This window comes from Sitophilus oryzae, unplaced genomic scaffold, assembly GCF_002938485.1.
Source record: "Sitophilus oryzae breed Bouriz unplaced genomic scaffold, Soryzae_2.0 scaffold_460_pilon_pilon, whole genome shotgun sequence".
NCBI classification, from domain to species: domain Eukaryota; kingdom Metazoa; phylum Arthropoda; class Insecta; order Coleoptera; family Curculionidae; genus Sitophilus; species Sitophilus oryzae.
The window spans coordinates 358193-373856 of NW_022147041.1; the positions used below are offsets into that span (position 1 = coordinate 358193).

Consider the following 15664-nt stretch of genomic DNA (forward strand, 5'->3'; position numbering starts at 1 on the left):
TTATTTCAAATGTAACACATTGTATTTTTTAAATAAATTGAAGCAGATTCAAACGCTCTTTCAAACTATATTAGCGTTTCCTATACCTATCTATCTCAGATTTTAAATAAAAGCGATTTTTAAATAAAATGGTAATCAAGATGGCTGGTATCGCCATGGCAATTTTCTAGTGACAGTTAGTAACTATTTTCAAAATCGACATTAGTGTATGGACATTATTATTTAAACAGTTTACTAAAATTTACCCACAATATTTTAATAAGTAAGTATTCCTTTTAAGTTTATTCCTTCCATTTTATGAAGAAAAATAAAGCCATATGTATCTGCTGGTGGAACGAATGGATATGTTACTAGTTACTAGTGATTTTGTTTTGTGAGGAAAATTATTTCTTGGTTTCAAGAGCGATTCCAAATAGGAATCTTCCTGATAAGCTTTCCTTTGAAAAATTACTTGTCCTCTTTCCTATTTCGCAGAATTGCTAGTGTAGTTTATAAAAAACCTATTAGGCAGAAACCTGTCGTTGGAAGTGAAGAAATTGAATTTGCCGTAATTGGCTCTTATATAAAAAATTCATATATCTACAAGTTATCGTAAAATAAAACAAAGAACTACTTCTTCGTTTTTCTTGATAGAATAATAAATACATATTAATAAATATTATTTATTAAACTATTGTAGGTCAATTAAATAAAAGTAAACTGGTGTAGATTTAAATAAAGTCTATAAACTAATGTCGATTTTGAAAATAGTTATTGTCACTAGAAAATTGCCATGGCGATACCAGTCATCTTGATTGCCATTTTATTTAAAAATCGCTTTTTATTCCAAATCTGAGATAGATAGGTATAGGAAACCCTAATATAGTTTGAAAGAGCATTTAAATCTGCTTCGATTTATTTAAAAAAATACAGTGCGTTGCATTTCAAATAACAAAGTTTTTATGTAAAATAAATCCTTAAAATAGATCACCAATTTTTGGTACCCCTGTATAAATTTAAGCAAGCAATAATATTTTTCAGTAAAGTTTATTTCTTTACCTTTAAACTCAGCGCAAGAATTAATTCTGAAAAATAATGTACAGGGTGTTAATAATCCATTCTTTTGTAGCATGCATATTTAAATATCTTTAAATATCTCAAAAACTAAAGAATTTAAACATATTTAACCCCTATAATAAATGCCTTTTTTTAGGCCCAAGAATCCAAAAATGAAATAAATTACCGGGTGTTCCATAAGAAAAAATATAACTCGCACCCTGTATGTAGTCCAAGCACCATAACATTGGGTAATCGGAAGCCCGGGTTGTCCAAAAGGAACTCTTTTTACATTTGACAACGAACGATCAGTTTACAATTTTAAAGGCAATGTGATTTTCAAGAAGATATTTTGTTTCATAAATCATCATAAAACCATTAGGCCAGTCAAATAAGGTTTATTATAGGGGATCACTTGGAAAAAAGTGTTGGAAAGCTAATTATGGTCTTGATTTGTTCAGTTGGCATAAAATATAAGTATCCTAGAGTTGCACGGTTGCTCGACCGCCGCACCGCTCGACTCAGGAGGACCAAAAGATGATAAAATTCTTGGACTTTTTTAAGATTTCCGCCTATAATTCCGAAATATTGCCGTTCTAGCCAATATTTCACTATTACAAAAATTAAAGACCGTTAAATTCTGTGAATAACGAGTACCAACTCGGTCCAGTAGTATGGCAGAAATCGAAAGATGAAGAATGGTTATATTTACCAACTTTGCTGATTAATGCATTGGAGTGCCGCATGAAAAGCCACAATCACGATAATGTCTATACCTTCATTGCGGGTTCATTCTTGAAAAAAATTCTTCATTGAAATAGAAACTTAGAGAATAAAAGTGTTTTTGTAAAACCGTCTGCCTCTACTGAGTGGGTCTTACTGAGTTATGAGTATACGAAACAATTGTAATATACAGCTGTCATCTTCGTTAATGACGACAGGCGAGATGTCATCATCATCGGGCACATTTGAGCATGAATATCCTTTACATACAAAGCAGATCGCCGAACATTTCATTCCTGCTTTCTGAAAACTGCAGGGACTTCGGCATTTCGTAGAACACGTGCAGAACACGCTGTTGGGTACTTCTGGAGGTGCTACTTCCTTCATAGTGGGTATGGGTAGCAAGCCGTATTTTACACGTATTAAGCACGGAATTTTATCCCAGCAGCATCTTGAAAGTCTATGTTCCTGAGTTTTGACAAACTTCATTTTCCCCTGCTGATAAAATGATGACGTGATCACATCCCCGGAAAGCATGCAGGAACAGAATGTTTGATTTTAAAATCACGGAGTATTTGAAGTGTCTGAGAGAGTACAAATTATTTTCCTTCGCACCATTCCCAGGCTTCATTGGTTTGGTTTGGTTTGGTGTTTCCTGTGAACAAATTGTGAACAAATCTGTGCCCTCTCCAACAACGAATGGATACTCAGTGATATGTCAATTGCAGTCGTATTTATGAGTCTATCAACAACTTTTACAATAAATCCTTCATCATCCAGCTTTTTATGAAGCATGGTAATTAGACGTTTCTTATTACGGTCGTTGACAAATGCTCTTTTGAAGTGCCGAAAGTGATAAAAATAACTATTTATAAGCTATGCTACCGAATTGAACGAATTGATACTCATTCTACGTAGAATTGTTGGACAACGGAACGCGAAAATATTAAATTTCTCGGCATGTATTACTTGATGTAAAATGCTAATTTGATGCTCTGAAACTTTTATCGTATGGCTTGTTATTTAGAATGATCGTTTCCGTTGACGAACGTTTGAATGTCACTTTAATGTCTTTATCAGCTAAATAGGTGAATATCACCATTCTTCTTCTTTCAATTTCTGCGATGCTACTGGACTGAATTGAACAAATTGATACTCATTACACGCAGAATTTAATGGTCTTTCATTTTTGTAATAGTAAAATATTGGCAAGAACGCAACATTTCGGAACTATAGGCAAAAATCTGAAAAATGTCCAAGAATTTTACCATCTTTTGGCCCTCTGAGTCGAGCGGCGCCGGCGGTCGAGCAACCGTGCAAAACTAGGATACTTATCTTTCATGTCAACTGAACAAATCAAGGCCATAATTAGCTTTCCAACACTTTTTTCCAAGTGAATCCTCTAATTTGATTGGCCTACATACATTTAAAAGATTAAAAAGACGATCCCCACAACATCTTCTGTAAAAAAGAAAGATAATAAAGAATTATTATTAGATGATTATTTCCAATCATTATTAACAGGTAATATCGAGAATCCCTTCAAATCGAAAACAAACAAGAATGCCGTACATGTCAAATAAAAAAAGACGATCGAATTTTCACGAGAAAACAGAAAGAACAATTCGTCGGGACAAAGGGAGAGCAATCGTTCGGAACTGAAAAATGCAAATGTGGAAAATTGAAAATTAGCTTTTCCAAATCGAGAAACAAACGGCCGGCGTTTTGATTTATAATGGACGGCCATTATGCGGGACCGGAAATTTTTAGTTGGAGCGCGTATTTTCATATTCGAGCGAATTGTTTGCGAACGCGGGCAATCGAAATTATCGTAAAATTACCGAGAGCGTTTTAACAAAAACCGTTCCGATATTTAATGGCACTTAATATAGCCGCAGTACATGTCCTGAATCGATCATTTCATTTAATACGTTAATTTATTTGTTAGTCAATTTTATGTCAGGTTTATGAAATTTGGCTTATAAACATTGTTATATTCGTTAAACCTAATTTAAATAGTTAAAATTTGAATAGAAATTACTATAATGTAACAAGCAGATAGAAGAATTGCAATTTTTTACGGTTAAAATTTATAAAATAATATATTTTTGTTAACTATATTTATACTGATATTTTTGCTACTTATATCTACACTCAAACATTTGGTCAAATATAAACTGTTATATTTTTGTTATTTTTAGCCCTATTTTCATGATTTTTTCAACACACTGTATGTAATTATATCAACTTTAATTCGTAAACTCAGTTTTTTGCAAACTTTAGTAATTGGAATATTATACAGAGTTAATCGAGGGGTTGTTTTTTACCCTAACTTTGACACACCCTCTGCAATAATTTCTACAGGTGCTCAACAAAACTCGGAGTAGATGCTAAAAAAATGAGCACATAGTTATTTTAGGTATGAATAAGTTTTCTATACCGAAAATGAGCAGCTACTTCGGCTTTTAAGTACCTGCTCCGAATCACAGTTGTCCGCGTATTTGTTTTAGAATAATAAAGTAGTAAAATGGTATGAATCTGTTGCTAAACGGATGCGTCTCTTCTTAGCTGTCCTCTCTGCCGTACAACTGCTTCACCATAATCTACAAGCTGGAAAGCATCATCTTCATTATTGTTGATATCTTCCAAAATCGGGAAATCTTCGTCCTGAAGGTATTTTGCAACATTATGCAAAATAAAGCAGCTCAATACAAGAGATGGGATTTTTTCTGTTTTCACTCGGTTTCTGTGGTGCAGTATAGGAAAACGTTGCTTCAGTTGGTCAAAACACCTTTCTATTATAACACGTTCTCTGGTCAAACATCTGTTGTAGGAATTTTGCTCAGGAGTGACAACATCTCTGTATGGAGTCATAAGCGATGGAGTAAGTCCATAACCAGAGCCTCCAAGGAGGAGTGCATTAATGCGTATTTTGCTGCATAATGTTATAAATGCCGGAATTTCTCCATATACGCGAGTCATGAACAGACCTTAGCCAAGATGCATCGAAACTTGTAAACTCCTCTCGTGCATTGCACGTTGCCTGTACAGTACATTGAGACTAAAGATGCCTGTACATTGAGACTTAAGGATGGGGATATGCTTGCAATCGATGGCACCTACAGCAAAAGGAAAGTTGTATTTATCTTGCCATTTATCTTTTTCTCCCTGCAATTGTTCTGCAGTTGACGGAAACCTTATCCATACGTTTCACTTTCTTACTATAGCGTCACTTTGTTACAAAAACTTCACAACTGTTAAACATACTGTTCTTTGATGTACTCCTATATCTTCAGCAACACCACTTTGGAATCCTGGGTCACCCACGTAACGAAGAAAAATTCTCATTTTTTCAGTAGCCCTTAAAGCACCACCTCTACCTTCAAATTCGTCTCTTAAGAAATGCTCAGCCAACCATTCCACGCTATTTCTGTTAAATCTATACAAAACCCGATAATCAACATCTCGACAGTCTCTTCGAAATTTATAATATTTTCGTGTACGAGCAATGGGCATAAATTCGGCCATCACTTACAAATGCACCTTAAAATAATGTGAGTATCTGCTTCACTTTTTAGTATGTGCTCAATTTTATTCATTCCAAAATTAAAGTAGGTACTCGCTGTTAGGTAGATACTTAAAATTGGAGCAGATGCTCTGTAATTTAGCATCTTCTCCATCATTTTATACATACCAAATGTTCAATAAGTACGAACTTAATTTTATTCATGTCACCCATTGTTTTACCATAACTTATCCATATACATAATAAATTATATAATAATCTAATAGCAAACAAAATAAGAATGAAATTTAAAGAAATAAAGATAAAAAAAAGTATTTTAACAAAAATAAAGAAGTTCAGAGGCAAGAAAACTATCTAGAAAAATTTTTTTCAGCTAATTTTAAACGCAGCACTTTGAACGATCATCAATTTTACTGGCAAACAATTGTAGACCTTAGAGATGTAATAAAAGTAAACCTAGTAAACAATGCGATTTTTATGAGGTGTGAAGTAATAACTTCCTTACTTAAATCTAAGGTTAAATAAAATTACACTAAATCACCACAATACACCAAAACACTTTTACTTTTACACTGGACGCGCGTTTCGCTAACCATGTTAGCATCATCAGCAGATGATTATATGTACATCTGTCCGGTTAATGATCTGTTATGTACATCTGTCCGGAATCTTACTTTACTCGGCAAGTATGGAGGACAATCTTTTGAAACGACTCTAAGAAATAAAACCGAGAAATGCATCTTGCGTCTGTTTTTCATATTTAACCAAGCTAAGTAGCTTCTCTTAACTTATGCGATATAAGATCATATTTTCTTATACAATTATTTTTTTTTAATTCTTTCGATTCGGTTAATTTATTTTTTTTCCAAACGTGTACCATATACAGGGTGGTCTAAGTTATATTCCAGAAACTTCGGCAGCCTATCAGGCAGATAAAAATAAATAAAAAAAATCGTATAAATTTAAAATGCTTAGTTTTGGAGGTACAGGGTGTAGATATTTCATTTTTATTTCAATTTTTTGCAAATAATTGCTCAAGTGACGTCATTACTTGGATGGAAATTGATGCCTGGAATTTTTTTGACATAAGACCTACTTCTAGGGGGCGCTACCTACATATTTTTAACTGGTTTGAAAAGTAATAACTTTTCGTCCGTACCTGTATAGAACTATTGAGTAAAAACATATACATTCACGACTATTTCAAACTAAAAAAGATCTTTTGGAAAAAAAAAATTATTGCAAATTCTTCAACCCTCTAAGCGGGGGTGTCATCCTCGATTTTTTTTCTAAAATGGGAAGGGTCAAGGTACTGCAATGAAAAGGGCTTTCTTTATTCTCTACACTTTCCTGCTTCGCTTTTGAAGATCGGTCGAGTCGTTGGGAAAATATGAAGATTGAAATTTGAAAAGTTTTTTAAACATTTATCAGAGTAAATGATAAGGATAAGTTCCTTCGACCAATTTGCAGTTTTTTCTTATTATTTCTAGATGTTTGCAATCGGGTTGCGCAGATATTCAATAAACGCCATACTGACAAACACCTTTATGGCAAAATTGTTCGCCAGTTAGTAGCAAAATTTCGCGAAACTGGTACCGTTATGAATAAAAAGAGGCAGAGGGAAAATCCTGTAGTAAATGAAGCTATGAAGGTATTCGTATTGGGCCAAGTTGCCATGGACAGTATTCTGAGTACAAGAAAATTAGCCAATGAGACCGGCGGGAATCGTACAAGTTTCCAAAGGATATTAAAAAAACACAAGTTCCACCCGTACAAGATTCAGTTGGTACAAGAACTCAACGAAGACGATTTTGATCGTTGCTTGCAATTTTGTGAAGCTATGAGTGAACGAGTGGCGAATGATAATAATTTCCTATTTACTGTGTGTTTTTCAGACGAGTGTACTTTCTTTTTGAACGGTGTAGTTAATCGGCACAACTGTCGGTACTGGGCTGAGGACAAACCCCAGGGTTTTTCACGAGGTGCACACAAAAAACCCTCAGAAATTGAACCTGTGGGCTGGTATTTTTGGAAATTCTATTGTGGGGGTTTAACGATATTGAGAAGAACTTCAACGTACAAGTCACAGAACAGCTATATAGCAACTACCGCACCTGATCGTTCAACGTTGTGGCAAGTGAAAAAATGCGTAAACATCTAGAAATAATAAGAAAAAACAGCAAATTAGTCGAATTTATCCTTAATTATCATTTACTCTGATAAATGCTTAAATAAACTTTTCAAATTTCAATTCTTCATATTTTCTCAATGACTCGACCCGATTTTCAGAAACGAAGCGGGGAAATATAGAGAATAGAAAGCTCTTTTCATTGCGGCGCCACTTGATCCCCCTTTTCATTTGAAAAAAGTTGGGGGATGACACCCCCGCTTAGAGGGTTGAAGATTTTGCAATCATTTTTGGGGCAAAAGTTGTCCCCCTCACAAACAAAATTGACGTGTTTTTGGATTTTTTGAAAAAAAGAATACCCTGGTCGTTATGCCTTGCGGAACGTTTTCGATGGGCCACCCTGTATATTTTAGTTAATAAATATTATTTAAATATTAAAAAAACCTTTATGTGCTTTGCTTTTTACATTACAGTTCTTAGCTTTAGCCAGATAATATTTTAATTCATATCGACATTTTTATGAATATTCTTTATTTCCTTTTAGATTTTATATACGTAATTTTATATCCTATTTTTATTCACTATCTTCTTTATCGATATAATAAAATAAAAATATAAATTAGGGAATAAAAAACTGTCTTTGTAATAATTAACTTAAAAAGATATATTATAATATCAAAAATTATAACATACCTAACAAGTTTGGTACAAAAACAAATGTGGAGAGCGTGAAAATTATAAAAATACCTACTCACTGATGCATTTCACCGAAAATTTAAATGACAATAATTTTTTTTAGCCCAAATAAAAATGCAGTCAAAATACAGCTGTGTTCCCTTTTGTCAATTAGCGCCAATGCAGTGCCTTTGTGACGAATGTTTGAGTTTGGTCGCTCGAAATGGTAAAAATATAAAGCTTTTTTCAAAAAAATACCCACCTGCAACGTATAAATAACAGTTTTAGAAATGGAAAATAACGTGACAACACGTCACCATATGTGCACCGAGGAAAATAATTATACCGGCTAATATAAACACACTCCTCTACGTACAATGGAAAAAAGCCGCACATTGTTTTACTTTATTTATTGTACGGTAAGCATATATACATATGTCATTTTTTAATAAAATAATAGGACGTAAAATTTAAAGAGCGTGTCCTGTAGGTTGAATATATGCAACATATGCAGTTATCAGAGTACTGTGTGGTTAACAAAAATATCCGAATAATAATATGCCGTCGAAAACATAAAATATAAAAAATATGTCGCAACGCAGTTTTCCACCACAAAATGTTGTAAAATCTCACGAAAAAGGTGAGTTATGTTAGTGTCTATGGAAACACTTATTGAACAACTTTGTTATAAATTGTTTAAAAAGTTTTTGTAGGTGATCCTTTTCTCCAAAATAATACAGTACGTAACAAACTAAAGATTTTAAAATTAAGACATGTCAACATTTAAAAAACTGTAAAACCGCCAATAAAAAGTTAAAACTTTCCTTTATAGGCTAACTAACTTGGAATTTTGATGATAGATGAGTGACTAATTAAAGAACTTTGACCGGCAATAATTCATAAACTATAAAGTGTAATTATTAGATTTATAATGTATGCCCTCTTGAAGAAATTATGATACTTACTTTATCTACAAGAGAAAAATTGTAGTTGTTAAAACAACGCATGAAACTCCACAAGGTGTAGTAACTTACATCCTACTGTGGAACTTGGTAGTGGATAAACTACTAGACAAATTAACTTTAGCGGGAATACACTACATAAGGTATGCAGATGACATTGTCATGATTGTTCGGGAGAAACATGAAGCCACCCTGTATGATATAATCCAAAGGGGATTCCGTATCACTGAGAGATGGTGCAGGACTGTCGGGCTGAACATCAACTCAGACAAAACCCGGTCGTGCCATTCACCAGAAAGCGAAGTCTGAAAAACTTGAAAAGAATCCATATAGGTTGAAAGGAAATACTGGAAGTCAGATATCTGGGAACAAGTAAACTTTTATGGAACATGCATATTAAGAATATTACCAGTAAAGTCACAAATGCTCTCATGATATGCAGATGACTGGCGGGAAGACTGGTCCTCATGCATCTGCATCACAGATGCCCTGAGAACATGCCTAATAGCAGCAGTGGAGATCATTCTGGACCTAACATCACTGCACATCTCTTCATTAGATATGACGTTGCGACAATGATTAGAATGGTCCTTGACACGAAAACAGTAGTGGGAGAATTGTCATGTCAGAGGCTTGGAACACCCTCAAAAAGAAAATTCAACGCCTCTAAATGAACCAACATAAAAAATAATAACGAGATAAAAAAAACAAAAAAAGCAGTTGTTGCATACTGCGCCCGGGTTGTCCAAAAGGAACTTCAATTCAATAAAGCGTATATTTAAAGAAGCCGCTTCTATATCAGCAATAATAACATCTATAGCAGACCATTCATCACAATATGGTACGTATTAATACTAACGTCCTCAATAGACAAGCTTTGACAAGCTTTGATGCAGTGGTCTTAAGATTTAGATTAGTTCTTTTTACATTTGACAACGAACGATCAGTTTACAATTTTAAAGGCAATGTGATTTTCAAGAAGATATTTTGTTTCATAAATCATCATAAAACCATTAGGCCAGTCAAATAAGGTCTATTATAGGGGGTCACTTGGAAACAAGTGTTGGAAAGCTAATTATGGTCTTGATTTGTTCAGTTGACATAAAATATAAGTATCCTAGAGTTGCACGGTTGCTCGACCGCCGCGCCGCTCGACTCAGGAGGACCAAAAGATGATAAAATTCTTGGACTTTTTTAAGATTTCCGCCTATAATTCCGAAATATTGCCGTTCTAGCCAATATTTCACTATTACAAAAATTAAAGACCGTTAAATTCTGTGAATAACGAGTAACAATTCGGTCCAGTAGTATGGCAGAAATCGAAAGATGAAGAATGGTTATATTTACCAATTTTGCTGATTAATGCATTGGAGTGCCGCATGAAAAGCCACAATCACGATAATGTCTATACCTTCATTGCGGGTTCATTCTTGAAAAAGATTCTTCATTGAAATAGAAACTTAGAGAATAAAAGTGTTTTTGTAAAATCGTCTGCCTCTACTGAGTGGGTCTTACTGAGTTATGAGTATACGAAACAATTGTAATATACAGCTGTCATCTTCGTTAATGACGACAGGCGAGATGTCATCATCATCGGGCACATTTGAGCATGAATATCCTTTACATACAAAGCAGATCGCCGAACATTTCATTCCTGCTTTCTGAAAACTGCAGGAACTTCGGCATTTCGTAGAACACGTACAGAACACGCTGTTGGGTACTTCTGGAGGTGCTACTTCCTTCATAGTGGGTATGGGTAGCAAGCCGTATTTTACACGTATTAAGCACGGAATTTTATCCCAGCAGCATCTTGAAAGTCTATGTTCCTGAGTTTTGACAAACTTCATTTTCCCCTGCTGATAAAATGATGACGTGATATCACATCCCCTGAAAGCATGCAGGAACAGAATGTTTGATTTTAAACTCACGGAGTATTTGAAGTGTCTGAGAGAGTACAAATTATTTTCCTTTGCACCATTCCCAGGCTTCATTGGTTTGGTTTGGTTTGGTGCTAATCCTGTGAACAAATTGTGAACAAATCTGTGCCCTCTCCAACAACGAATGGATACTCAGTGATATGTCAATTGCAGTCGTATTTATGAGTCTATCAACAACTTTTACAATAAATCCTTTTTTAAAAGACGTTTCTTATTACGGTCATTGAGAAATGCTCTTTTGAAGTGCCGAAAGTGATAAAAATAACTATTTATAAGCATCAGTTTTAGCTATCGAATTGATACTCATTCTACGTAGAATTGTTGGACAACGGAACGCGAAAATATTAAATTTCTCGGCATGTATTACTTGATGTAAAATGCTAATTTGATGCTCTGAAACTTTTATCGTATGCCTTGTTATTTAGAATGATCGTTTCCGTTGACGAACGTTTGAATGTCACTTTAATGTCTTTATCAGCTAAATAGGTGAATATCACCATTCTTCTTCTTTCAATTTCTGCGATGCTACTGGACCGAATTGAACAAATTGATACTCATTACACGCAGAATTTAATGGTGTTTCATTTTTGTAATAGTAAAATATTGGCAAGAACGCAACATTTCGGAACTATAGGCAAAAATCTGAAAAATGTCCAAGAATTTTCATGAATGTCGAGCGGCGCCGGCGGTCTAGCAACCGTGCAAAACTAGGATACTTATCTTTCATGTCAACTGAATAAATCAAGGCCATAATTAGCTTTCCAACACTTTTTTCCAAGTGAATCCTCTAATATGATTGGCCTATATACATTTAAAAGATTAAAAAGACGATCCCCACAACATCTTCTATAAAAAAGAAAGATAATAAAGAATTATTATTAGATGATTATTTCCAATCATTATTAACAGGTAATATCGAGAATCCTTTCAAATCGAAAACACACAAGAATGCCGTAGATGTCAAATAAAAAAAGACAATCGAGTTTTCACGAGAAAACAGAAAGAACAATTCGTCGGGACAAAGGGAGAGCAATCGTTCGGAACTGAAAAATGCAAATGTGGAAAATTGAAAATTAGCTTTTCCAAATCGAGAAACAAACGGCCGGCGTTTTGATTTATAATGGACGGCCATTATGCGGGACCGGAAATTTTTAGTTGGAGCGGCGTATTTTCATATTCGAGCGAATTGTTTGCGAACGCGGGCAATCGAAATTATCGTAAAATTACCGAGAGCGTTTTAACAAAAACCGTTCCGATATTTAATGGCACTTAATATAGCCGCAGTACATGTCCTGAATCGATCATTTCATTTAATACGTTAATTTATTTGTTAGTCAATTTTATGTCAGGTTTATGAAATTTGGCTTATAAACATTGTTATATTCGTTAAACCTAATTTAAATAGTTAAAATTTGAATAGAAATTACTATAATGTAACAAGCAGATAGAAGAATTCCAATTTTTTACGGTTAAAATTTATAAAATAATATACAGGGTGGCCCATCGAAAACGTTCCGCAAGGCATAACGGCCAGAGTATTTTTTTTTTTTAGAAAATTAAAAAACACGTTAATTTTGTTTGTGAGGGGGACAATTTTTGCCCCAAAAATAATTGCAAAATCTACAACCCTCTAAGCGGGGGTGTCATCCCACAGTCATATTTTTTTACCAAAACCATGTCTCGTTACCATTACCAAACCATGTCTCGTATAAAGCACCAAACCAAAAACCAAGTCAGTTATTTTAGGTAGTTTCAATGAAAGCACATACTTTGTTTTAAAATTTTATCTAATTAATTAGCCTTTCAAAATTTATAGTGATGGTTTCAATATTAGACAAATGTATTTCTATAATAATTATAATGACTTGACAATTCATTGCTTATTCTTGAGCGAACCGTTTAGATTTACTCAGTAATCGAAATAGATTATTTTATAATTATTATGGTGCCGTGCGAACACCAAGTCATTATAATTATTATGATTTATGCTAATATATAAAATCCTTAAGTGACTGACTCACTGATTAATCACGATCCTGCTCAAACCACTCAACGTTAAGAAGCTCAGTTTTGGCATACACGTTGATTCTAGGGTGTAGAGATTCGATAGGAAGGGATTTTTCGAAATTCCAGTTCCAAGGGCGTGAAACAACCCCCCAAATATTACAATATTTTTTATTTAAAAAACGATCAAGTTTCCGAAAAAACGCTTAAATACGTATATTTTATTTTGTGTTTTCCCATATTTTAAGATTTTTTAAAAATGTATACAGGGTGTTTCGATTATAACAGAAATTATGTTATCATATTCATATTTAACCAAGCTAAGTAGCTTCTCTTAACTTATGCGATATAAGATCATATTTTCTTATACAATTAATTTTTTTTTAATTGTTTCGATTCGGTTAATTTATTTTTTTTTCCAAACGTGTACCATATACAGGGTGGTCCAAGTTATATTCCAAAACCCATAAACCGGGCAGATCAAAAAAAAATCGGGCATTCGAAAACCCGAAACTTGGGCAGCCTATTATGCAGATAAAAATAAATAAAAAAAATCGTATAAATTTAAAATGCTTAGTTTTGGAGGTACAGGGTGTAGATATTTCATTTTTATTTCAATTTTTTGCAAATAATTTCTCAAGTGACGTCAATACTTGGATGGAAATTGATGCCTGGAATTTTTTTGACATAAGACCTACTTCTAGGGGGCGCTACCTACATATTTTTAACTGGTTTGAAAAGTAATAACTTTTCGTCCGTACCTGTATAGAACTATTGAGTAAAAACATATACATTCACGACTATTTCAAACTAAAAAAGATCTTTTGGAAAAAATCGCTACGAGTAATGGTTCTCGAGATATTTGGAATCGAAATTATCAATACATTACTGCATTGATATAGGTAAATTAAACATATTGACTAAAATAGTTGTTAGACTGAAATCATAAATTTGAAATATGTTTGTGCGAAAAGTTCAACAGACCACAACTATCTATCGTCATTTTTTGGTAGAAAAATTTATGATTAATTAAAAAAATAAAAAGTTCATAAATTTCAAATTTCAGATAAATCACTATCTACTCAACATGTTCATTTTTTGTCAATAATAACATGCGTATTAACTAAATCCATTTCCATTGTAAATATCTTGAGAATGGTTGCTCGCAGCGACTTGTACCAAGAGACATTTTTTACGTAAAAAATAACGGAAATATATATTTTTTCACTCAGTAGTTTATACACGTTCGTTTATATACAGGTTGTTAACTGGACAGTTTCTTATAGGGGAACATAATGGCAACACTGCCTATTGAGTACGCATGCACTTATAGGGTTTTCTGCCGACTCGTCCCGTCGTCGCCGTCGCGTCGTCTATCGACGAGCGGGCCGAGGTTGCCATATTTCAACCATAAAACTCTTGCCGCGAGTAATAAACAAATTAAGAACTTGTACACTTAAAACCACTGTAACAGTACAGTCTTCGGTATACAAACCAGTTTGCTCAAGCAATACTTAACGAAATCTTGTAACAGTCCATAACATTTACAGTATAATATATCAATTCATAATTAAAAGTACTTACGGTTTATGTCCAAGGTGATAGAACTAGATATCGGTGTCACTAGGCGATTATTCGTTGCTTGACAGGTGAAAACACTATTCAAGTGTTTTCGTTCGATTTTATCCAAATGAAGAACATTTCGTACCCTACGATCTGGTAAATAGTCCATTGAATCGTCAAGTAGAGCGTTTTCCAACCACCATGTCACCTTGGGCAATGGTCGGCCTAAATCAAAAAAAGATACATACAGTGATGAGCAATATAAGCATACTACAAATATAATTGGAAAAGTGTATGAAACATAAAAAGATTAAAGCAGTCACTTTTCGTAATACACACATGGCCAAAATCATTGCATATAACGATATTTTTATTTTATTTTGGACTTAGTATGATTCTTTTTATATTTTTGGACATATTGGCTTACTACACGACTAACTAATATAAAATTAAAAATCTAAGTGCAACTAGGCTGTTATTATATTTTTATTTTCATAATGAGCGAAAAACAACAAAAACAAATACCATTTTAAACAGAAAATATTGAAAACAATTTTAATTATTTTTCACAACTAATACTCTGTATTGCCTCCTCGAGCCTCAATGCAAGCTGTGAGAAGATGTGGCATGGTCTCAATTAAGTTGTCCAGAAGATATTGAGGAATGGCTTCCCATGTTTCGCGCGCAGCAATTTTCAATTCATTTAAGGTACGGGGGATCATTTCTTTTGGCAATATGGCGTTTTAGCATGTCCCAAGCATGCTCGATCACATTCATATCTGGAGACATCGGTAGCCACCACAGTTTTTCCTTATACCCTGTTCCTCACAAAATTCGCGAACCACTAAAATGCGATGGGGAGGAGCATTATCGTAAATGTAAACAAATTTATCCCCCACTGCCCCTCGAAATGGGCGCACAATAGGCTCCAAAACGTCTCTAAGATATGAGGCACCTGTCATTGTGCCATCATTAAAAACAAGTGGAGTTCGAGCTCCGTGCATTATACCTGCCCATACCATAATGCTTCCCCCTTCCAGATGCTCTCCAGACCAATGTTCGTGGCGAGGCTGACACTAGACCTATTCTTGTTTCATCACTAAACATGACA

General features: G+C 34.1%; 1 protein-coding gene across 1 annotated transcript in view; it reads right to left on the reverse strand.

Moving 5' to 3' along the window:
- The window catches only part of LOC115885855, a 335423-nt gene that overhangs the window by 274614 nt on the left and 45145 nt on the right, over positions 1 to 15664 (reverse strand). The window contains exon 3 of the mRNA XM_030904879.1: positions 14575 to 14778. Within this exon, the coding sequence (XP_030760739.1) occupies positions 14575 to 14722 (148 nt within the window). The 5' untranslated portion in view covers positions 14723 to 14778. The remainder of the gene's footprint in view (positions 1 to 14574; positions 14779 to 15664) is intronic.